Raw genomic sequence first — 22,681 nt, forward strand, 5'->3', positions numbered from 1 at the left:
GAGGGAGAAGCAGGCTCCCCGCCAAGCAAGGAGCCCGATGTGGGACTCGATCCCAGGATGCTGGGATCATGACCTGAGCCGAAGGCAGCTGCTTAACCAACTGAGCCACCCAGGCATCCCGAGCACTATAGATTTTAAGTAATATCATTAGTTTAGGGTCTGATTATAGTCAGCTCTGAAGGTTTAGAATTTACCCAGTAGCCCGTGGTGCTCTTTCAAAAGATGCCTTTAGTTACGTTATGTGATCAATGAAATACCTCCGTAATCACCAGAGAGCCTACTCTAGAAGCACAATTGTGAAGAGAAACAAAAGTTTGTTTTTTTTTTTCTCTGTAATTTAAATTCTAAGCCAATTAAAATCAACAATGACTGGCTGGTGCAGAATAGACCTGAGGGGAAGGGACCGGATAAATTTGTTGTTCTCTGTGTAAACTAGACTAGCTAATTCTTTGAAGATTTCTGATTCTAAATAGGATGGGCAATATTTTTATTAAAAGAAGCCACTACTATTGATAAACAGGTGAGGTGGGGTGAGGTAAAGCAGGGTGAGTACTGTTCTGTGTCGAAGCCGCAGCAACAGCATTGGCTCAAGGAAGGGGACAGTCCTCCACCGAAGTCTCTTTTCTAGCAGCAACCATTTCCATAATTTTACCCATGCCACTTCACTTTTCTGGGCCTCAGTTTCCACATCACAGATAAAAGGAGCCACGTTGACAGGGAGGTATACAAAAGTCATCAAAGTATGAAAATTAAGCAGCCACCAAGAAGTTTATATGCCTGTAAAGAAATTTTTTTTTTAGATTTTTTATTTATTTATTTGACACACAGAAAGAGCACAAGAGCACACTGAGGCAGAGCCGGCAGGTAGAGGGAGAGGGCGAAGCAGACTGCTCGCTGAGCAAGGAGCCCCATGTGGGGCAGGGTCTCATGACCTGAGAGGAAGGCAGCCACCTAACTCACTAAGCCACCCAGGTACCCTGTAAAGAAATTTTTAATTCCAAAAGGCTATTTAGGGGTTTTGTTTGTGTTTCCATTGTATTTACTTTTATAGAGAACTTACTGAGGAGAATTAAGTACAGTTTTTTTTCTCCCCAAAGTATACGCATTTCATTGGTCATAGGACTGTAATAACAGTGGAAATATAAACAACAAAAATCACTTTATTTTTAAAATTTATTTTTATTGAAGTTCAGTTAACATACAGTGTATTAGTTGGTTTCGGAGGTGGAGGTCCGTGATTTATCAGTCTTCTGTAATACCCAGTACTCACTGCTTTATGTGCCCTCCTTAATGCCCATCACCCAGTTTTAAAGAAAAGGATATATATGCAAAATTTTGTAATTTCAAAGATTAGAGTGAAGGGGCACCTGGGTGGCTCAATGGGTTAAGCCTCTGCCTTTGGCTCAGGTCATGATCTCGGGGTCCTGGGATTGAACCCCACATAGGGCTCTCTGCTCAGCGGGGAGCCTGCTTCCCCGTCCCCCTCTGCCTGCCTCTCTGCCTACTTGCGATCTCTCTCTGTGTGTCAAATAAATATATAAAATCTTAAAAAAAAAAAAAAGATTAGAGTGAAGGACACGGAATCTGATCAGGCAGCTCTTTGCTGGGTGATGGGCCCTTGAAGGGTTGGAAGCAAGTAAGTGCACTGAGGCTTACATTGTAGAAGAGGGAAGAGTGTAAAATCTGTTAGAAAAATGTGGGAAAGTTGTTTTTTGGGTTTTTTTTTTTTAAGATTTTATTTATTTATTTGACAGACAGAGATCACAAGTAGGCAGAGAGCCAGGCAGAGAGAGAGGGGGAAGCAGGCTTCTTGCTGAGCAGAGAGCCCGACGTGGGGCTTGATCCCAGGACTCTGGGATCATGACCTGAGCCAAAGGCAGAGGCTTTAACCCACTGAGCCACCCAGGCACCCCGGGAAAGTTGTTTTTAATAGGTTTTACAGGCCTAGCATCTTCTAAAGGTGCCAAAATAGAATCTGGCTTTAGGTAATATAAATGAAGCAGAGGAAGGTAGAAATGATACACTCGCTTGGATAATGGGAGATTCAGAGCAGTGAAGGATACAGGTGCCTTTCTGAGGCTTGAATACCTGGAGCAGACAAGTAGGAGGGGTGACTAGAGGTGTTTTCCAAAAGCACAAATGGAGAGGTGCATCAAAAGGATACTCAAAGGAGATTTCCATTCGGGCCGTATTGAAAAGGGTGTGCTTCTGGGTTTAGTTTGGTGCAGCCCAGAGATCCCTCTCCCCAGCCCTCAGTTGTGCTGGAACCATCCCCCCTTGGCCTACAGGGGCCCCATCCTTAGGGTCAGGGTTACTGAACATCCTAGGTCTTGGACAGTTGACAGAGGTAGAAGCCTGAAGTAGGTGGAACCCTCAGGTTAGACTCCCCCTCCCCCAGCCTGGAGTGGCAGCCCCTAGGCCCAGTTACTGTCTCTCACAGGACAATGTATGTGAGTGTGCACTTGTTTCTCCCCCTTCTGGCTGTCCTACTTCTTGCCAAGAATTGTTGCTGCCAAACAAGTTGAATAAAATTGAGGTCACTCTGGAGAGTCCTTTAATGACCTACCAAGGCCACTAGGCAAATGGTAAAAAATCCATTGGGGGGCTTCTCCTGCCCATGGGCTGCGTAGGATAGGAGTATATTACAGAGACATAACGGGCCTAATAGTCACTCCTCGAGGACTTAGTTGCATGCTTTCCACCCACTATCCTCAAGTTCAGGAACAGTTCCACCAGTGGCATTCTTGGCTGTTTTTAAGGGTGTAACTTAATGTTTCTTCTTGGATCTTATCTTTTTAAAAAGGAACATATTTTGTTTGCTTTGTAGGAATAAGGTGTTAATGAAAAGCCTCCAATGAGCTCGCAGTACCAGGAAAAGGGGTACAGCGGTGATTATGATTACTGGTAGAAAGGGAACTACAAGCAACTCCGCAGTGCTACTGATGGGGGAACTGCAGGCTGCTCCACACCCTCCATCTTCCTACCTCCAGGGCCCACGGGCTGGTCCACTGCAGATGTTACCCTCCGACCCCTAGACCCCTACCAGGTCCTGCACTGTCGTGGGTTGGGATACAAGGGCTCTTAATGCTTTACATTGGAAAAGCATTTCAAAATTACTATTTATTCTGCTAAATAAGATGAAAAAGTCATTCTACTACCAAACGTTGACCCTTCTGAAATAGAAGCAACCCTAAGAGTTCTTTTAAGGTGGGAGCCTGAGCCTCGCCGAGCCTCGCGGAAGGGGTGGAGTGGGAAGCGCACCTGTACAGCTTCCAAGCAAGATTTCTCTTCTCGCGAGAGCCTGACTCCCCCAGAGGCTGCTCAGGTTCATGGCTTCAAACTGTAGCGTGTTTCAAACCTAAGGGAAAGCTTTTGTTCTTTCCCACTCCCCAAAACATACTTTTAATATAACAAAATATTTTTTGATGTTTTCTTAATAACCTGAGACCTCTGTGGTGTGTCTCTGGAATAAAAACACAGAACACTTCGCTGATATTATTTCCCCTTGTAACTATTATGTATGTTTCTAGTGGTTAAAAATATTTAAGGATATTTCTGACTCAAAAATTCATAATGTATTGGATTTTAAATGTGTGTTGTGTATAGGAGACCATATGCATTCTGGGCAAATTATTAATATTCTTAACTCAGGATTAAGCCAAAAATCATTTTTTTGGCATGATTTTTTTTAAACCACTCAAATGAGGTAGGATTGATATTTTTAAAAAACTGTACATTTACCGTATACACTTCGATGAGTTTGATTTATTTAAAATTTTTATGTCCTCCTGAATTTAGAGTCCTGTGGTTCTTAGAAAAGATTTTTTTTTTCCCACTTGTGGCTTTATGGCAGTTTCCAACATTGTTTTATTGTTGTGGAATTTTGGATTATGAGATTTTTTTTTCCCCCCTCCAAAATGTACTAGAAGGAGTAGTAGAGTTGGAAAGTTTGTAACTATCATGATATGGACAGATTAAGGCAAGAATCCTCAGTGTTAGGGGTGCCTGGGTGGCTTAGTGGGTTATAGCCTCTGCCTTCGGCTCAGGTCACGATCTCAGGGTCCTGGGATCGAGCCCTGCATCCCCGGGCTCTCTGCTCAGCAGGGAGCCTGCTTCCTCCTCTCTCTCTGCCTGCCTGTCTGCCTACTTGTGATCTCTGTCTGTCAAATAAATAAATAAAATCTTTAAAAAATAAAAAAAAGAATCCTCAGTGTTAAAAACTAGAGAGGAATGTTTTTTGATGAGCAAGATATTTCCATGTTCTTGGCAATGTCTCTACACTGATTGCTCATTAATGGTCAGAATTTTTCAGTGTAAGTAAATGATCTACACATTTTATTCCTTATTTCTTATTGTATACATACTATGAATTTTAACTTTGTTTCCTTTTTAAACTTTTACTTTTTAAAAAAGATTTTATCTATTTATTTGTAAGAGAGCACACACGCACACATAAGCAGGCGGAGTGGCTCTAGAGGAGGAGAGAGAAGCAGGCTCCCTGCAGAGCAAGGACCCCAATGTGGAACTCTATCCCAGGACCCTGGGATCATGGCCTGAGCCACCCAAGTGTCCCATACTTTTCCCTTATTTTCGATGGATTACCCAAGTTTGTATTCTTTTGTCTTCTCAGTCTGCTTGTGGCTTTCCCTTCCTCACACACAAAAGTGAACTTCGCTATCTCTATAAAATTAGTTATAGGTCCACCACAAAGATGACTACCACTTTTTCCTGCCCCTAGCAAGGTTAAATTTCTAAAGTCATATTTATTCCCCAGCACTTCCCTAATTCCCACAAGCCTCCTTCCAAATTCCTATAATTTTAGCTACCCTAGTCTACCCTTCCTGCACTGTCTCCCTCCCAAGCTTACCAAATATTACAAGGAAAAAAAGACAACTTGGAGCTCAATACTCCATCCCTCAGATGAATTCTGTGGCAAAGAAAAGGGAACTTGCCCTATGATCCAGATATTTGGGAGGAGCCGGGGGGAGAGAAAATGTCCAACTTCCCACGTGGAAACTGAAGTCACAGTCGCGCAGAGCTGTCTCTCCAGAAGCGCATGTGTGGTGTGAGCAAGGTATGTGATGCCACAGGAATGGTGATAGGAGACATCTGGAGCCAGCCCTCTGAATTTCTCCTGGCTCCAAAGAGACCTATAAGCTCCCAAGAATTGGTATTGAAGTCATTGAACTTTGGAGTCAGGTTCTGCCCAGATATGGCTGGCTAAGGCAAATGGATCTATGTCAAGAAAGCCTGTGAACTCCCTGCCAGAAAGCAAAATTGGAAATAGCTATATCTCCAAGGACACAGCCCTAAGGGGCAGATGTGGGAGGAGAAAGATGGGGAAATTTTTTAAATGCAAACTCACTGAATTGGTATTAATTTATCTGAAAGTGCCTCAAGTAAATCTACAGTTTGCAAGATAGGGCTTGTAGAAAAAATGGGTAATGTCCACCTTGACTGAGTATTCAGACTTAGCACCAGGAATGACACAAACAGAAACGTGTTTTCTGATGGGATGTACCATTGATATTCTTGCCAAAAAGATTTAATACGAATCTACTCAGAGAAGCAGGTAGTCCTGATCATACCTATTGTAATCAGCATAAAGTGAGCTGACCTTGTTTTGAGTGGCAGTTACTAAGGCTTATCCATATGTAAAAATCCACAGAACTACGTGCTTAAATATGTGTACATATTTTCTCTGTGTAAGCTGTATATCTTTTTTTTTAAGATTTTTTTTTTATTTGAGAGCAAGAGAAAGCATGAATGGGGGGGTGGGCATAGGAAGACGGAGGAACAGACTCCCAGCTGGGCAGGGACTTTGACATGAGGCTGGATCCCTGGACTCCAGGACATGACCTGAACCAAAGGCAGACACCCAACACACTGAGCCACCCAGGCACCCCAGCTATATATCGTTTTAATTTTTTTTTTTTTTTTTAAGATTTTATTTGAGAACAAGCAGGGGGAGCAGCAGGCAGAGGGAGAGAGAGAGGCAGACTTCCCTGCTGAGCAGGGAGCCTGTTGTGGGGCTCTATCCCAGGACCCCGGAATCATGACCTGAGCTGAAGGCAGCTGCTTAACCAACTGTGCCACCCAGGTGCCCCTATATATCGTTTTTAAAAACTGCCCTGGTTTGAGTAAGTTACAGTTCTGCTACATGTGGAATACGGGGAAATTTAGAATATAGAATGAAGATTAGATGTTACTACAGTGGTGTTAATGTTTTGGTTGTGATAACAATTTGCATCTGACAATTGGTTAATGAGGAACGATACACAGGTGTGCCAGGTTTTATATATGATTTTAAGATTTAATTATTTATTTATTTATTTATTTATTTATTTGACAGAGTCACAGCTAGAGAGGGAACACAAGCAGGAGGAGTGGGAGAGAGAGAAGCAGGCTTCCCCCCAAGCAGGGAGCCTGACATGGGACTCAATCTCAGGACCATGGGGACACTTAATGGCTGAGCCACCCAGGTGCTCTTATATCTGGAATTTTTAAATAAGATTTCAAAGTACTCAGTTTCATATATGAAAAGATCCTTTAGAGGGCGCCTGGGTGGCTCAGTGGTTTAGGCCTCTGCCTTTGGCTCGGGTCATGATCTCAGGATCCTGGGATCGAGCCCCGCATGGGGCTCTCTGCTCAGTGGGGAGCCTGCTTTCCCCTCTGTCTCTGCCTGCCTCTCTGCCTACTTGTGATCTCTGTCTGTCAAATAAATAAAATCTTAAAAAAAAAAAAAAGATCCTTTAGAAATACAAGTCAAATCATGACACTTCTCTGCTTAAAAGCCTCCTATGGGTCCTGTTTCATTCTGAGTTAAAACCAAAGTCCTTGTTATGACCTCCAAAACTTACACCTAAGTATCTCCCGCCCCATGCCTTTCACCTTCAATCTCACCTCCAGAACCCTGCCTTTGTTCCCTGACCTTGGCACTGGCTGAAATGACCTTTCCCCAGAAGCTGGTATGGTAAAGCTTTTACATCACTTGGTCAAAAAAGCATACTCCGAACCCCTCTTTAAAATCACAGACTGATGGGGCGCCTGGGTGGCTCAGTGGTTAAAGCCTCTGCCTTCGGCTCAGGTCGTGATCTCAGGATCCTGGCATCTGGGATTGAGCCCTGCTTAGGGCTCTCTGCTCAGCGAGGAGTCTGCTTCCTCCTCTCTGCCTGCCTCTCTGCCTACTTGTGATCTCTGTCAAATGAATAAATAAAATCTTTTAAAAAAATAAATAAAATCACAGACTGGGGGCATCTGGATGGCTCAATTGGTTAAGTGTCTATCTTCAGCTCAGGTCATGACCCCAGGATCCTGGGATTGAGTCCCACATCGGGCCTCTTGCTCAGCTGGGAGCCCGCTTCTCCCTCTCCCTCTCCCTCTGCCTGCTGCTCCTCCTGCTTGTGCTCTCTCTCCCTCTCCCTAATAAGTAAATCTTTAAAAAATCAAATAAAATCCCAAGCTGTTTTTCAACCCCTACCAGCACCATTTGTCTCCCTCACTATGCTCTAGTTCTCAATTTTTCTGTAACATTTGTCTCCCCTAACATGTAATTTGTTATTGTCTCCTACTAGTTGTATAAAGGGATTTCTGTCAGGTTTGTGCACTTAGGTATCACAACTTCCTAGAATGGAGTCTGACACATGTTCGGTGCTCAATAAATGTTCAGTGAATGATAAATGGAAAGGTTTGATGTGAACCATAAAAGGAAATGGACTGCAGGTTACTTAGGAATCAATATTAAAAAAATTGATCTCTGTCCTCTAATGTATTACCATGTACTCACTATCTAATTTTACTCAGTGTTCTCTGGAACAATTATTTGAGTCCCCTCTTGGAAAGAAAAATGTTCTCTGTTGTGTTTAGCACCCAGAATTCTGTTTTCTATTTCCATTATGTCATTCCCTCTAAAGTACTATTTTAGAAGGTTTCTAGCAAATTCTAAACTTACTTGGAAATAGTCTTTTATTCCAAAACCCCATCTTCCTGTTTTAGAATGTTAAGTCCAACAGTATTAAAAACAGCAGTAATCACCCAATATTTCAATCACTATTACCTGAAGGATAAGAACATTATTAAAATTGCAATATGTTTTGAAGGATAAGAAAGGAGAAAGAACTTCATTCCTGGGAGGAAATAGGGAGTAGGAGAAGATACTGGGTTAGAAAAATGACATAATCAGGCCCAGAAGACACTTTTCATTAGAAGAATTAACTTCAGTTATCTTGTTTTTGGCTAGGGCAGAGCTACACTGGAAGTCTTGGGAGGAAGTAAATTATTCCAAAAGTGTTATGAATCTCTTCTGAGTCCATTACTTAAGGGAAAAAGTTTTGAGTTGACATCAAATTGAAGGGCAAATAAGCATTAAATTGAAAATGAGAAGAAAGGAATTCCAGCCAGTGGGGAGGGCCTGTGAGGATCCTGAGGTGAGTAGCAAAGAAACTGGATGGCCACTGTGTTGGGAGTTCAGAGCTGGGAACATAGGTATCCGTTGAAACTGGAAAGGAATGGAGGCCCAGGTAACATAAGACCTTTGTTTTGTCTTTATCCTAAAAAACATAAGCCCCAGGATCCCTGGTTGGCTTGGTCAGTGGAACATGTGACTCTTGATCCTGGGGTTGTGAGTTTGAACCCCACGTTGGATATAGAGATTACTTAAAATCTTAAAAAGGAAAAACCCCACTAAAAGACCCAAGAGCCTTTAGAAGTTCAAGGGGCTGGGCTGAAATGTCATATTTCCATTTTGAAAAGATTATTTGCCTCTAATGTAGAAAAAGGACCAGAGGCAGAGAGTGTGTTGCAGAGGAGACCAGTTAAGTCTTTCTAGCAAGAGATTTTGGCAGCTTTGACTCTTGGGTGGTAGTGATAGACAATAGACGGAGGTAAGTTTGACAGAACTCATATTGACTGAATATTGAGAGTAGGCTCATGCAGAAAGAAGAGAAAAGTGATTCTAAAACTGGTGTCTATCAACAAATTACCACATTCTTTATGCATTTTTTAATTCCATTTCTCCATCATCTCTTGTATTAGAAACCATTTGGAAAACAAGACTACTAGAGGACAATCCACATTATCTTAAGTAAGATGACACTCTATCCAACCTTACCAAAGGGTAGGAGTGGTAAGAACTGACTGGAAGGGGCACAAACAACTTTTCTATGATGATAGATTTTCTGTCTTGAGTAAAGAAACAACTATCGTTTTTTAAGCTTAGTAAACTATACACTTAGGATCTATACATTTCACTATAAATTCAACCTGAACTTATTCAAACATTTTTGTTTATTGGGACGCCGGGGTAGCTCAGTTAAGCATCTGCCTTTGGCTCAGGTGATGATCCCAGCATCCTGGTATGGAGTCCTGCATGGGGCTTCCTGCTCAGCAGGGAGCCTGCTTCTCCCTCTGCCTGCTGTTCAAGTGGTGGGGAGGGACAGAAGGAGAAGAGAGAAGCAGGCTCCCCCACTGAGCAAGGATATGGGGCTCAATCCCAGGATCCCTGAGATCATGACCTGAGCCAAAGGCGGATGCTTAACTGACTGAGCCACCCAGGTGGCCCAATTCTACCTGAATTAAAAAAAAAAAAAAAAAAAAAAAGAGTTTACTTTGGAGATCAAAAAGGAAACTGTCATATGACTGACTCTACTCCTAGGATTCTGTACAGAGACCTCAGGGACATGATAGATGACAAAGAGGAGGATCCCAATACAAGGAGATTTATAACACTGAGGAGGGTTATAAAGGACATTCACAGAGACTGGATGAGAGTTTCTCAGTATTCCAGAACACATGAAGCTCTTAATGCTGGAAAACAAAGGTCAGAACTTTCTAGGTTCTGCTCTTTCCTCAAAGCCCTGCTTAAATCTTACTTATTTGATAACCTCTTTTGATATGTTCCAACTCTTTTTTTTTTTTTAAGATTTTATTTATTTATTTGACAGAGAGAGATCACAAGTAGATGGAGAGGCAGGCAGAGAGAGAGAGAGAGAGGGAAGCAGGCACCCTGCTGAGCAGAGAGCCCGATGCGGGACTCGATCCCAGGACCCTGAGATCATGACCTGAGCTGAAGGCAGTGGCTTAATCCACTGAGCCACCCAGGTGCCCGATATGTTCCAACTCTTAAAACTACCTTTTTTTATTCATACTGGATTTGAAATTACTACATTTCTTATTGTTAAGAACACAAGAACCCCAGACTTTTTGGGTTATTAAAGTTCAACTTCCCATCATTAAAAAAAAATTTTTTTTTGGTGGGTGGCAAAGCAAAGTTTATTGGTGATAGTACTAAGCTCCCAAAGAGGAAGGGGACCAAAGAGGGTTGTACTCAACTTCCCATCCTTGAAGCTCAATTTACAATTTTTTTGAATGAAAATAACAAACCACTCTGCTAGATTCAAAAAAATCATGCATGTAAAAAAAAAAAAATTGTGTGTGTAAAACAATCACAGTGTTAGTCAAGTGATAGATATTCAGCCAAGAGTAATTGCTATAATTCCTATTATGTTTTGTCTTTATCTTTGTTTCCTGAACTGAGGTGATCTGTAATTACCAGACACTTATTAGCCATTTCAATAGCTGTGTGGCTTTGGGAATTTATTTAATCTCTCTAGCCTTCTCAGGTTTATTGAAGCATAATTTACATACTGTGAAATTCATCCATTTTAATGTATAGTCTTATAAGTTTTAGCAAATGCATGTAGTCGTGTAACTACCAACACAAGATATAGAGCTTTAATCACTCCAGAAAATTCCTTCTGTTCTCTTGGTAGTCAATTACCCCCTCCCGGCTCCTGAAAACTAATGATCTATTTTCTGTTCTTTCAATTTTGTTTTTTTCCGGGATGTCTTGTAAATAGAATGAATCTGGGTTCTTTAGTATAGTACATTTGAGACTGACTCATGTTTTTGTGTGTATCATTAGTTTGTTCCTTCTTATGATGAATAGTAGTATTCTGTTGTATAGATGTACCATAGTTTGTTTATCCACTCACCAGTTGAAGGATATTTGGTTATTTCTAGGTTTGGCAATTACAAATGAAGTCCACTACTAACTTTCCTCTGTAGTTTGTACGTGAACACTCAAATTTCACTCATTTGGGTAAATATCCAAGCAGGGAGCTTAGTCATAACCTAAATGTATGTTTAGGTTTGTAAGAAACCTCCAGGGGTGGGGCACCCTCCTGGGTGCTCAGTTGATTAAACATCTGCCTTCGGCTCAGGTCATGATCCCAGAGTCCTGGGATCTAGCCCCGCATGGGGCTCCCTGCTTAGCCTGCTTCTAGCTCTCCCTCTGCCCCTCACTGTGCTCTCTCTCTCTTCCTCACTCTCTCGCAAATAAATAAAATGTAATCTTTAAAATAAGAAAGAAAGAAACCTCCAAGAGTGCCTGGGTGGCTTGATTGGTTGGGCAGTTGGGTGTCCAGCTCTTGATTTGGCTCAGATCATGATCTCAGGGCCTTGAAACTGAGCTCTGAAATGGACTCCAGGCAAATCAAGGAGTCTGTTAAAGATTCTCTCCCCCTCTACCCATGCCCACCCCCACCCCCCATTCCTTAAGATAAATAAATAAATCTTTAAAATACAAAATAGGGGCACCTGGGTGGCTCAGTGGGTTAAGCCGCTGCCTTTGGCTCAGGTCATGATCTCAGGGTCTTGGGATCAAGTTCTGCGTCGGGCTCTCTGCTCAGCAGGGAGCCTGCTTCCCTCTCTCTCTCTCTCTGCCTGCCTCTCCGTCTACTTGTGATCTCTCTCTGTCAAATAAATAAATAAAATCTTAAAATAAAATAAAATACAAAATAAAACTGCCACAGTTTTCCAAAATGGTTGTGACATACTGTATTCTCACCAGAAATGTATGCAATCCAGTCGCCTTCTTTCCTCGTTGACACTTGATATGATCAATGTTTTAAATTTTAGCCATTGTAAGAGGTGAATAATGGTATTTTATTGATTTTTTTAATATCTTATTTATTTATTTGACAGACAGAGATCACAAATAGGCAGAGAGGCAAGCAGAGAGAGAGGAAGGGAAGCAGGTTCCCTGGCGAGCAGAGAGCCCGATGCGGGGCTTGATCCCAGGACCCTGGGATCATGACCTGAGCCGAAGGCAGAGGCTTTAACCCACTGAGCCACCCGGGTGCCCCTATTTTATTGATCTTATTGTGGTATTAATTTACCCTCCATATAACCTCTCAGTGGAGTGGTTGTTAAAATACTTTGCCCCCTTTTATTGAATCACTTGTTTTCTTATTAATCAGGTTGAGGAATTGATTATACATAAATTGAGAATCAGCCTGTCACCTTTCACAACAAAAATCTAACAAGGACTTTTTTTCCCTACAGGGATTTTTGATGGGTTTTCTGGGCCAGTGAATAATGGCAAGAGTGGCCTATTGTAGGCCCAAAAGAATGGAAGAATGCTAGGAAAATGATATTTGGTATTGTGTTTTAATGTGTCAGGGATAGTTGTTTTTCTTACATTTAGATAAGTTCCTCTGTAAGAAAATACCTAGACTTGGGGCACCTGGCTGGCTCAGTCAGCAGAGCATGTGACTCTTGATCTCAAGTTTGTGAGTTCAAGCCCCATGTCGGGTGTAGAGCCCACTTTAAAAAGAAAAGAAAAGATCTAGACTTAAGTAGAATGCAGCAGTGTTTTAGGAGTTCTGCAAAGTGGAAGAAGGCAGTAAAGGAATGCAGCTGGGTTCTGTGAAATGTGGTGGATGTTGTGAAATGAAGGCAATTGTTAACTGAGTACTCCTGTGCCTCCTAAGCCTCCATTGCCTTAGATAGTTAATATAACACGGTTGAAATCTGGTGCAATGACCTGACCTGTGGGTAGAGGCCACAAAAATAAAGATGGCAGATATGTATGTTGGTTAAAGTCTTAATGACCTGCAAAGATTAAGGGAGTAAGATAATGTAAGACCTAGGTTTGACTACTGGCTGTACTATTTTAGTTGCTAGCTGATTTTGAGTATCTGTTACCTAAATCACGAAAATAGTAATATTTATCTCAAAGGATTGTAAATATTTAATGAGAAATTATATGTAATACATTTCATAAATTGTGGTCTATGCAAGCATGATGTATGACTATTTCATTAAAATCTTTCTTAGCTTCTGTTCTTTAATATCAAGTTGCCTCAAACAGAATACTTCCCTGGCTGACCAGTGTGCCTCCCATGGATGGGCTATCTTGGGATACTTTATGTAGCTGGTGCCAAAAAAGAACTTGAGTATGGATAGTAGGCTTAGTAAATTGGGAATTTGTACTGCTCAGAACAGAGATAGAAATGTGAGTCCTTTTATTAACTTAGACTGTTTATACATGCATATTTTTTTAAAAAGTCACTTGTTGGGAAGGCAATAATTGTGTAAAGTCATAATTTTTTTTAAATATTTTATTTATTTATTAGAGAGAGAGAGTATAGCAGGGGGAGCAGCAGGCAGAGGGAGAGGGAGAAGCAGGCTTCTCACTGAGCAGGGAGCCCAATGTGGGGCTCAGTCCCAGGACCCTGGGATCATGACCTGAGCCGAAGACAGGTGCTTCACTGACTGAGCCACCCAGGAGCCTGAAGTCATAATACTTCTAATGAATTACTTTGACTAATTTTTTTTAAGATTTTATTTATTTATTTGACACAGAGCAAGAGATCACAAGTAGGCAGAGAGGCAGGTGGGGGGAAGCAGGCTCCCCGCTGAGCAGAGAGCCCTATGTGGGGTTTAATCCCAGGACCCCGAGATCATGACCTGAGCCGAAGGCAAAGGCTTAACCCACTGAGCCACCCAGGCACCCCTATTTTGCCTAATTTAGTATAAAGCAAGGCCAGAGAACGCAGAAGGAGAGGGGAAGGACATTATTCTTGGTCTCAACTCCCATACATTATTCTCTCCACGGTCCACCCTGCTTCCACCTGTTTTTGAACTATGGAGATAAATAACATTCATTTTTTAAAAATGGATTAGCACATTTTTGGACACTGATCACAATACCAGCTCACAGAATATATTCACCTATGCTGTAGTAGTCCAGAAATTGTCATATTCAAGAAAAGGCTTGATATTGGCCAGTTCAGCAATGCCTCAGCACAGACCCAATAGAGGGGAAGAAGACTCAAGTGATCACAAACTGTTGACATGGCTAAAAGGATTGTGATAAATAACCCAGCCAAAAAGGCTGCACGATTATTATGTTTATGGAAGAGATTAGGATTAAGAACCATATAGCAGTAATCTTCACTACTGTTATACCACTTCCCAGTCCCAGACCCAAAAGGTCTCTGGTAAGACTGATGATAATAGTTAGTGCTTGGGGGGCCTGGTTGACTCAGTCAGTAGAGCATGCAACTTTTTTTTTTTTTAAAGATTTTATTTATTTATTTGACAGAGATCACAAGTAGACAGAGAGGCAGGCAGAGAGACAGAGAGGGAAGCAGGCTCCCCGCTGAGCAGAGAGCCCAATGCGGGACTCGATCCCAGGACCCTGAGATCATGACCTGAGCCGAAGGCCCCGGCTTAACCCACTGAGCCACCCAGGCGCCCGAGCATGCAACTTTTACTCTTGGGGTTGTTAGTTTGAGCCCCGTGTGGGGTGTAGGTATTACTTAAAAGTAAAATCTTACAAAAAAAAAAAAAAAAAGTTAGTGCTGATCAGAAAGAGGGAAGTAGCTCAAGTTTAAGCTTCAGATACAAAGAAAGTGATGGATTAAGCCACTTACTGTTTAACAGTCCATAGTTTGGAAAATAGTTTCCCATAAGGCATCTCTCCATTTGCCATAGCTCACTTTTTACTGGCAAATGTCAACATTTTTCCTAAATTGATTTCTAAGCCAAGTAATTTGGCTCTGTTCTTTATCCATCGTTGAGTGTAATTATAATTTCAGAGGAAAATATAAAGTGTCGATGTGCTGATCAGAGGAGTGCCACAACCTATGTAAACCCAATTTCTCTTCCCTTTCTTCAAGACATTAAGGCAAAGGAAGTATCCCATTATAATGTGGTGATCATGCAAAGTACCTTTCAGCTCTGTACTGCTGGGAGAATAACTGGTTAGTGGCCCCAACTTTAGCTTCGCCACCATGGAGTTCATGCCTCTGCTAAAACTCCTATCTGCTATTCCCAGCCATTAAGTGTAGCAGGAACTCTAAGGCAGCGTCAGTGTTGGGGACTCCTTGTCAGCCTTGCAAAAGCTTTCTTGCAACTGCACTAGTTCAAGACTCTTCCTCCAAGACTGCCTTCTCTCTCCTTCACAGAAGTCAACTTCCTTATGCTCTGACAGCTCTCCTAGCCTCCTGGCTCCTTTCTCCTTTTCCCTCATTGTTCTTTCCTACGTGTTCTCTTGCATACCTAATCTTATCTTCGCATTTGCTTCTTGGAGGACATGAACAAAAACATACAGTGCTAGGAGCAGTTGAGAAAATTGATAAGATGGGTTGTTGGAACTGGCTCATTCATCTACTGGTGAGCATAAAAGGACCAATTCTGAATGCTGTGTAAGGGATGGTTAGTCCCTCACACACAGTAGTTGAACTGCTGGAGATTTTAGTGGAGGTGACCTGGAAAAAATGTTCTGGTAGAGAGGAATGCCCTTACAAATGCAATAATTCAGCCATTTGGAAAGTATAGATGTTAAGGGGTCTACAAATATGGTGGAGTTGGCTGGTTACTGGTAAGTTGTATTATTGCTTATCAATGGGATAATGAAGAACTGAGGGCCTATAACAAGCATTGAAAGACTAAGTGTGAGATGTAAAAGCCAAAGAAGTTCTTGTAGTTACAGAGGTCCATATCTCATATTGTCAGAAGAACAGAGTTGAGCAGCAAACAGAAGCTCTAACAGCTAAAATTGCAGGACTAAGGAGACTTACTATTTTAGCAAAGGCAGGTCTGTTCTGCTAAAGTCAGCAACCTGGTTGGGAAAATCTTCGACCCTGACACATTGGGTGGAGACAGTGAAATGAATGCCTCTGAGAGTGCCAACTCTGCAGACCCCCAAGAATTCTCAGAACTCGTGGAAGTGGTCCATGGCTCCCTAGTAAGCAGTAGCACCATCTCTGTGCTGGAGAATGATGCACAGATTTCCTTCCCTTCAAAGATAACAAGTTAACAGATGCCCCCCGCCACCTCAAATATTCCTCCAAACTCTGCTCCCAACTACAAGGCCAATAACTCAGAGCTAAATTCTAGCATAACCCAGTTAAGGAAGTGATGGGTCTAGCAAGGGAGGGAAGAGAATATACACCAAAGGATCTGCAGACATTAACCAGCATGTATTGGCAGAAGTTATAAGACTAAATCTTGGATTAGATTTTGAGAGCAATTGATCCAAAGGACTGGAACACAGCACTACTTAAGCAAGAATTCATTGTCATGGGGGATACTTTCTTCTTGCACAGGATTTAACCTCCTAGTAAGGATCTTAGGAGATGGGACAAATTCATTGCTAGGATGATTCTTAGAGGCCCGGAGACAGTGACAACCATCAGTGAGCAAAGTATGAAAGCCCCCGTGGAGGGTAGAGGAGGGAATAAAGAGGAATATAGATGTGCAGGGATAGATAGGTTATGTGAGGCCAGACACCCACTAGAGGCTGGAAGGGCACAGAGGACCTAGCATCCATCAAGACCATAAGAAACAGGACCGTAATATCGGTGGTCCTCTGCAGAAACAGGTGATAGTAGGTGAGGCAGCCAAGATCTGGGCTTGCTTATGTCATTATGAATGGTGGGCTCTGAAACAAATGAACTAGATGACGTCACTTAACCAGCAGAAATCAGGAGGCCACAGTAACCAGAAGGGTTGGAGGGCAGCCCAAGGGACTTGACTCTTAGGCAGCTATGGAGATGGTTAACCAAGCCTGGCATCCTTGGGGCAAAGGAGGTGGGCAGCCCACAGGATGCTGCTGCTTTTCCTTCTTCTCCTTCTCCTCCTTCGTTTATTTTCTTCTTCTTCTTCTTTAATGCGGAAGTAAATAATTACTCATATTTTAAATTTTTCCCAGTTTTATTGAGCTATAATTGACATACAACATTCTGTAAGTTTAGAGTACACAATATATTAATTTGATATATGTATATATTATTTAAAAATTGCTTAACATCTACAATCAAAAGCCAAGAATAGAGGAGTCAAAAGCTGAGGGCAAGGGCGCCTGGGTGGCTCAGTGGGTTAAGCCTCCGCCTTCAGCTCAGGTCATGATCTCAGGGTCCTGGGATCGAGGCCCTCATCGGGCTCTCTGCTCAGCAGGGAGCCTGCTTCCTCCTCTCTCTCTGCCTGCCTCTCTGCCTACTTGTGATCTATCTCTCTCTCTCTCTCTCTCTCTCTCTCTCTCTGTCAAATAAATAAATAAATAAAATCTTTAAAAAAAAAAAAAAAAAAAGCTGAGGGCAATACACTAGTAAAAAGTCACCATGTTTTGCTCAGCTCCCAGACCTGAACTGATTTTCAAATCCAGAACCTACTAGGTGAGGACATGGCTTATTTCCTGGAACAAAGGACCCTGTACCATTGTGACAAGTATTTCTTAAAATGATTCTCCAGTTTTCCCCCCAAAGGGATCTACAGCCATTTAACCATGTTACACTGGAAAAGAGACATGAGAGAAGTGCCTGGGTGGCTCAGTTGTTAAGTGTCAGCTTTTGGCTCAGGTCATGATCCCAAGGTCCTTAGATCAAACCCTGCATCAGACTCTCTGCTGGAGGAAGCCTGCTTCTCCTTCACCCACTACCCCCACTTGTGTTCCCTCTCTTGCTGTGTCTCTCTTTGTCAAGTAAATAGACAAAAATCTTATGGGGTGCTTGGGTGGCTCAGTGGGTTAAAGTCTTTGCCTTCAGCTCAGGTAATGATCCCAGGGTCCTGGGATCGAGCCCCGAGTTGGGCTCTCTACTCCGAGGGGAGCCTGCTTCCTCCACTCTCTCCCTGCCTGCCTCTCTGACTACTTGTGGTCTTTGTCTGTCAAATGAATAAATAAAATCTTTAAAAAAAATCTTAAAAAAAAAAAGACATTTTGAGAATTACTGGGCACAGGATCTAAATCAGTATTGATACTCAAATTATTATCATGACCCCCTACATTTGTTAGATGGGGGGTTTAAAGGAGGCAGGTAACAACTGGAGTCCTGGTTAAAGACTAGCCCAAGGAGACTCACTGGTTTTATGAACACACCCAAGGATCATTTCCCCAGGTCTCTGAATGTATGATTGGAACTGATACACTTCACAGTTGAAGTAACCTTCACATTGGGTGCTTGGCTTATGGGGTAAGAGCTGTTAGTGGGAAGACCAGTTAAAAACTTCTGAAACTGCTTTCTATGACTGTGATATGCACAAACCCCAAATTGTCTAGTTATGAAACTCATCTTGATGTAGCATATGTAGGGGCCCAGGGCAAGCTGCCCAAAAATGTACCCCAATGGCGTATTGATTATTGACGTAGGAAACAAGGAGTATAGGGACACTCAGACCCTCCTCTGTCCCCATGAAAGCAGGGAACAGATTTCCTATATGCGAAATATTCTCCCTTTACTAAGTAAAAAGACATCCTTATCACCAGACATGGAGAGCTGTAGATATAAACCTTACTACTTTTTCACTAATCTTCCACTTCAGTCCAAATTGCAATTAGAACTCCTTACTAATCAAAGGTCTCAAACACTTGTTTTCTTTATCCTGTCAATTCCTCATAAACTTATTGTCCCTTTTCTAAAATGTATAAAAACTGCCTACGTTAGTCATTTGTTTGGGTCTCAATTTTAAGATTGGACCTCTGTGTGCATATAATAAAATTTTGGTGTTTTTCTCCTGTTAACCTGTCTCATGGAAATTTAATTCTTAGTCCACCTAGAAGATGTTGAAGGGTGGAAGAATTTCTGCCTCCTCTACACATACAATCAGTATTTTATAGCATCAAGAATGGGTTGGCCAGGGATGCTTGGGTGGCACAGTCGGTTAAGTGTCAGATTCTTGGTTTCAGCTCAGGTTGTGATTTCCCGTTGTGGGATCAAGCCCCTCATTGGGCTTCATGCTCCATGCTCTGTGTTATGTATTCAGTGAGGAGTTTACTTGAGTTTCTCTCTCCCCCTCCCTCTGCCCATCCCCACTGCATACACAAACACACACTCTCTCTCTAAAATAATCTTTTTTTAAGAAATTTATTTATCTATCTATTTATTTATTTATTTGACAGAAAGAGAGAGCATAAGAAGGCAGAGTAGCAGGTATATGGAGAGGGAGAAGCAGGCTTCGGGCTGAGTGAAGAGCCAGATGTGGGGCTGGATCCCAGGACCCTGGGAACATGATCTGAGCCAAAGGCAGTTGCTTAATAAATCTTAAAAAAAAAAAAAAAAAAGAATGGATTGGCTGGGTGATGGTATGACCAATTAGAGATTTCAATAACTAATTAGGGTTTAGACAAGAAAAATGGCAATGGCAGTAAGTTGCAAGGGACACAAAATCCAGCAAGAACTGTATGTGACTGACTCCATAATACTTTGGTGATTTGGGGGCGCCTGGGTGACTCAGTGAGTTAAAGCCTCTGCCTTCGGCTCAGGTCATGATCCCAGGGTCCTGGGATCAAGCCTCACATCTGGGCTCTCTGCTCAGCAGGGAGCCTGCTCCTCACCACCTCCCCCCACAAACCCCGCCACCACCTGCCTCTCTGCCTACTTGTGATGTCTGTCTGTCAAATAAATAAATAAAATCTTTAAAAAAAAAAAGACTTTGGTGATTTGGAGTTTAGGGACTTATGTTTCTGCTGGGTATGATAACACATCTCAAAAAGAGAAAAAAATCAGTTGACCCTTGAACAGAACAAGGGTTGGGGGCACTACCCCCTACACTATCAAAAATACACGTATAAATTTTGACTCTTCCCAAACTTAACTACAGATAGCCTTACTGATGACATAAACAGCCAACAAACACATAGTTTGTGTGTTATGTGTTTTATGTACTATATTCTTACAATATAGGAAACTAAGGAAAAGAAAATGTTATTAAGAAAATCATAAGGAGGGCGCCTGGGTGGCTCAGTGGGTTAAGCCTCTGCCTTCGGCTCAGGTCATGATCTCAGTGTCTTGGGATCCGAGTTCCGCATCGGGCTCTCTGCTAGGCAGGGAGCCTGCTTCCTCCTCTCTCTCTCTCTCTCTGCCTGCCTCTCTGCCTACTTGTGATCTCTCTCTGTCAAATGAATAAATAAATTCTTTAAAAAAAAAAAAGAAAATCATAAGGAAAAGGGGCTTCCTGGGTGGCTTAGTAGCTTGAGCATCTGCTTCTTGATTCAGCCCAGGTCTTGATCTCAGGATCGTAAGTTCAAGCCCCACATTGGGTTCCAGGATGGATATGGAGCCTTTACTTTAAAAAGACCGAAAGAAAAAAGGAAAGAAGAAAGGAAGGAAGGAAGGAAGGAAGGAATCGTCTTTCAGTGCAATTTTCATTTTCTCATTCAGAACACTGAAGAACTCAATAGCTATCCCTTCCACCTGCTAGTCACACCAAACCATACTTTCCAAACCGTTTCTCAGAAACTTAGGGCTCTGTGGGGTGCCTTATGGATTTTTATTTCCTGATCAGATCTTCCTCACTTTTTTTTTTTTTTTAGATATGACGATCTAATTGGCTTTATTAAGAGAGTAGCTTCACATTTATCTACTATATATGGGTGCTTCATAAACGTTTACTCTTGTAGACTTGTTCCTCTGATTTAAAAAAAGATTTTGAAAAGCACATATTTAAGAAGCACATACATTTATAAATATTTAGCTTAGAATATAGTAAGTAAAATATATTTGAAATAGGTAATACATTTTTACTTAAGAACTATTGTCTGTTATTGGAATGTTAGAACATAAGTGTTCATAAACAATTTTTTGCACGTAATTAAGAGCTTTCTTTGAGCCAGGCACTATCCTAAGCATCAAGAGAAAAGAAGATGAGTGTGAGAACCTCAGAGGGTCACAATCTGGTAGGACAGAGTCACATCAGTCTGCGGTCAGTGTCTACACCATATCCTTCAGGATCTGCATGAAGAGGGGCTTCACTCAAAAGGGAATCAACATGGGATGAGGAGGAAGGTGGAAGCTAATGCAGTCTGTATAGCTAGCACCGATTGAGCCTCTATTCTGAGCCAGACACACAGCAAGGCCATGGCTCTCTGGAGCCGGCTGTCTAATTGGGAAGACGAAATTAAACAAGTAAAATCTCATCTATATACAGAATAACACATTCAAAAGTACTCTATGAAAGGAAAGAGTGAGAAAATAACAGGAGCAAAATTTTAAGGGTGATTCCAAGATATTGGCATTGAAGCGTAAAGAACCTGATAGAGGGGCTAATGATCCCTACAACAGGAATAATATTACAATATGAAAATGTATCAAATTAAATGTTGTACACTTTAAATTTACACAGTGTTATGTGTCAAAAACACTTCAATGAAAAAAAAAAAGAGTTAAAGAATGAGAAGCCAGATGAATGAAGAGAGAGGAAAAAGTGTTTAAAAAAAAAAAAAAAAAAGCCATCCCCAAATCTCTTCAAACCAATTTACAATAAATACGGAGGTTAGAAAAATAAGCTAAATGGAGCAACAAATGAAATTAACGAAATCCAGGCAGGAGATGACGGGAAATTCACACAATTCTTTAAACAATAGCAAGAACAGTAACAAAAAAAATTCTAAGAAAAATAAAAGATGGAAGGAGAATTTACAGACTGGTATTTCTTTCAAAATAACCCAGGGAAGATGGGACTACATGGTAGTTTTTTTGTTTTGGTTTTTTTTTTTTAAGATTTTATTTTTATTTATTTGGCAGAGATCACAAGTAGGCAGAGAGGCAGGCAGAGAGAGAGGAGGAAGCAGGCTCCCCGCTGAGCAGAGAGCCCAATGTGGGGCTCGATCCCAGGACCCCGAGATCACGACCCGAGCCGAAGGCAGAGGCCTTAACCCACTGAGCCACCCAGGCGCCCCTACATGGTAGTTTCGATGAAGTCAGATTGGCTGGATGTCAATAGTTGCTGAAACTGGATGATGGATACATGAGGTTTCATGATATTATCTGCTTTTGCATGTGTTTGAACTTCCCCATAATATAACATTTTCAAAGAGGAGGGAGGAAAATGCAAGAAAATAGATAAAATAATTGTATCGTAATAAATGTTAATAGAAAGAAAAATATGGTAATTAAATGCTCTTTCATACCTGCCTAGCCTGACACAGGTATCAGTTCAGGTTACCAGGTTGGCTACCTCCTAAACCAGCCAGAAAAAGCCCACCAAGTGGGGTCACACCCAGGTGGGTGTAGACGTATTTTCTCTGCGGAATCTCCACGGGCTGATTTAGTTTCCATCTTGGAGGGGAGGAGCCAGGATTCCAACCATTATCTGCCTAATCCAAATGCATTTGGTCACACCCTGATCTAGTCAGGGTTTCTAGACTTTAGGTGCAAAAAGAATTACCCTAAGGGCTTGTTGAATTCTGAGTCCTGCCCTCAGGGATCCAATTCTGGAGGTCTGGAGTAAAGTCTTATAATCAATCTTTCTTTCTTTCTTGTTTTCTTTCTTTCTTTTCGAAGATTTTATTTATTTATTTGACAGACAGAGATCACGAGTGGACAGGGTAGCAGGCAGAGAGAGAGGGTGGGGGAAGCAGGCTCCCTGCCGAGCAGAGAGCCAGATCCGGGGCTCGATC

At 41.9% G+C, this 22,681-nt stretch overlaps 1 protein-coding gene across 1 annotated transcript in view; it reads left to right on the forward strand.

The window, feature by feature from the left end:
* LOC111146418 (developmental pluripotency associated 4) overlaps positions 1–2,858 on the forward strand; it is a 9,852-nt gene extending 6,994 nt beyond the window's left edge. The window contains exon 7 of the mRNA XM_022501962.1: positions 2,828–2,858. Within this exon, the coding sequence (XP_022357670.1) occupies positions 2,828–2,858 (31 nt within the window). The remainder of the gene's footprint in view (positions 1–2,827) is intronic.
* Positions 2,859–22,681: the final 19,823 nt, after the last annotated feature.

The sequence above is a fragment of the Enhydra lutris genome, unplaced genomic scaffold, assembly GCF_002288905.1.
Source record: "Enhydra lutris kenyoni isolate GAN:26980312 unplaced genomic scaffold, ASM228890v2 scaffoldscaffold2, whole genome shotgun sequence".
Classification (NCBI taxonomy): Eukaryota; Metazoa; Chordata; class Mammalia; order Carnivora; family Mustelidae; genus Enhydra; species Enhydra lutris.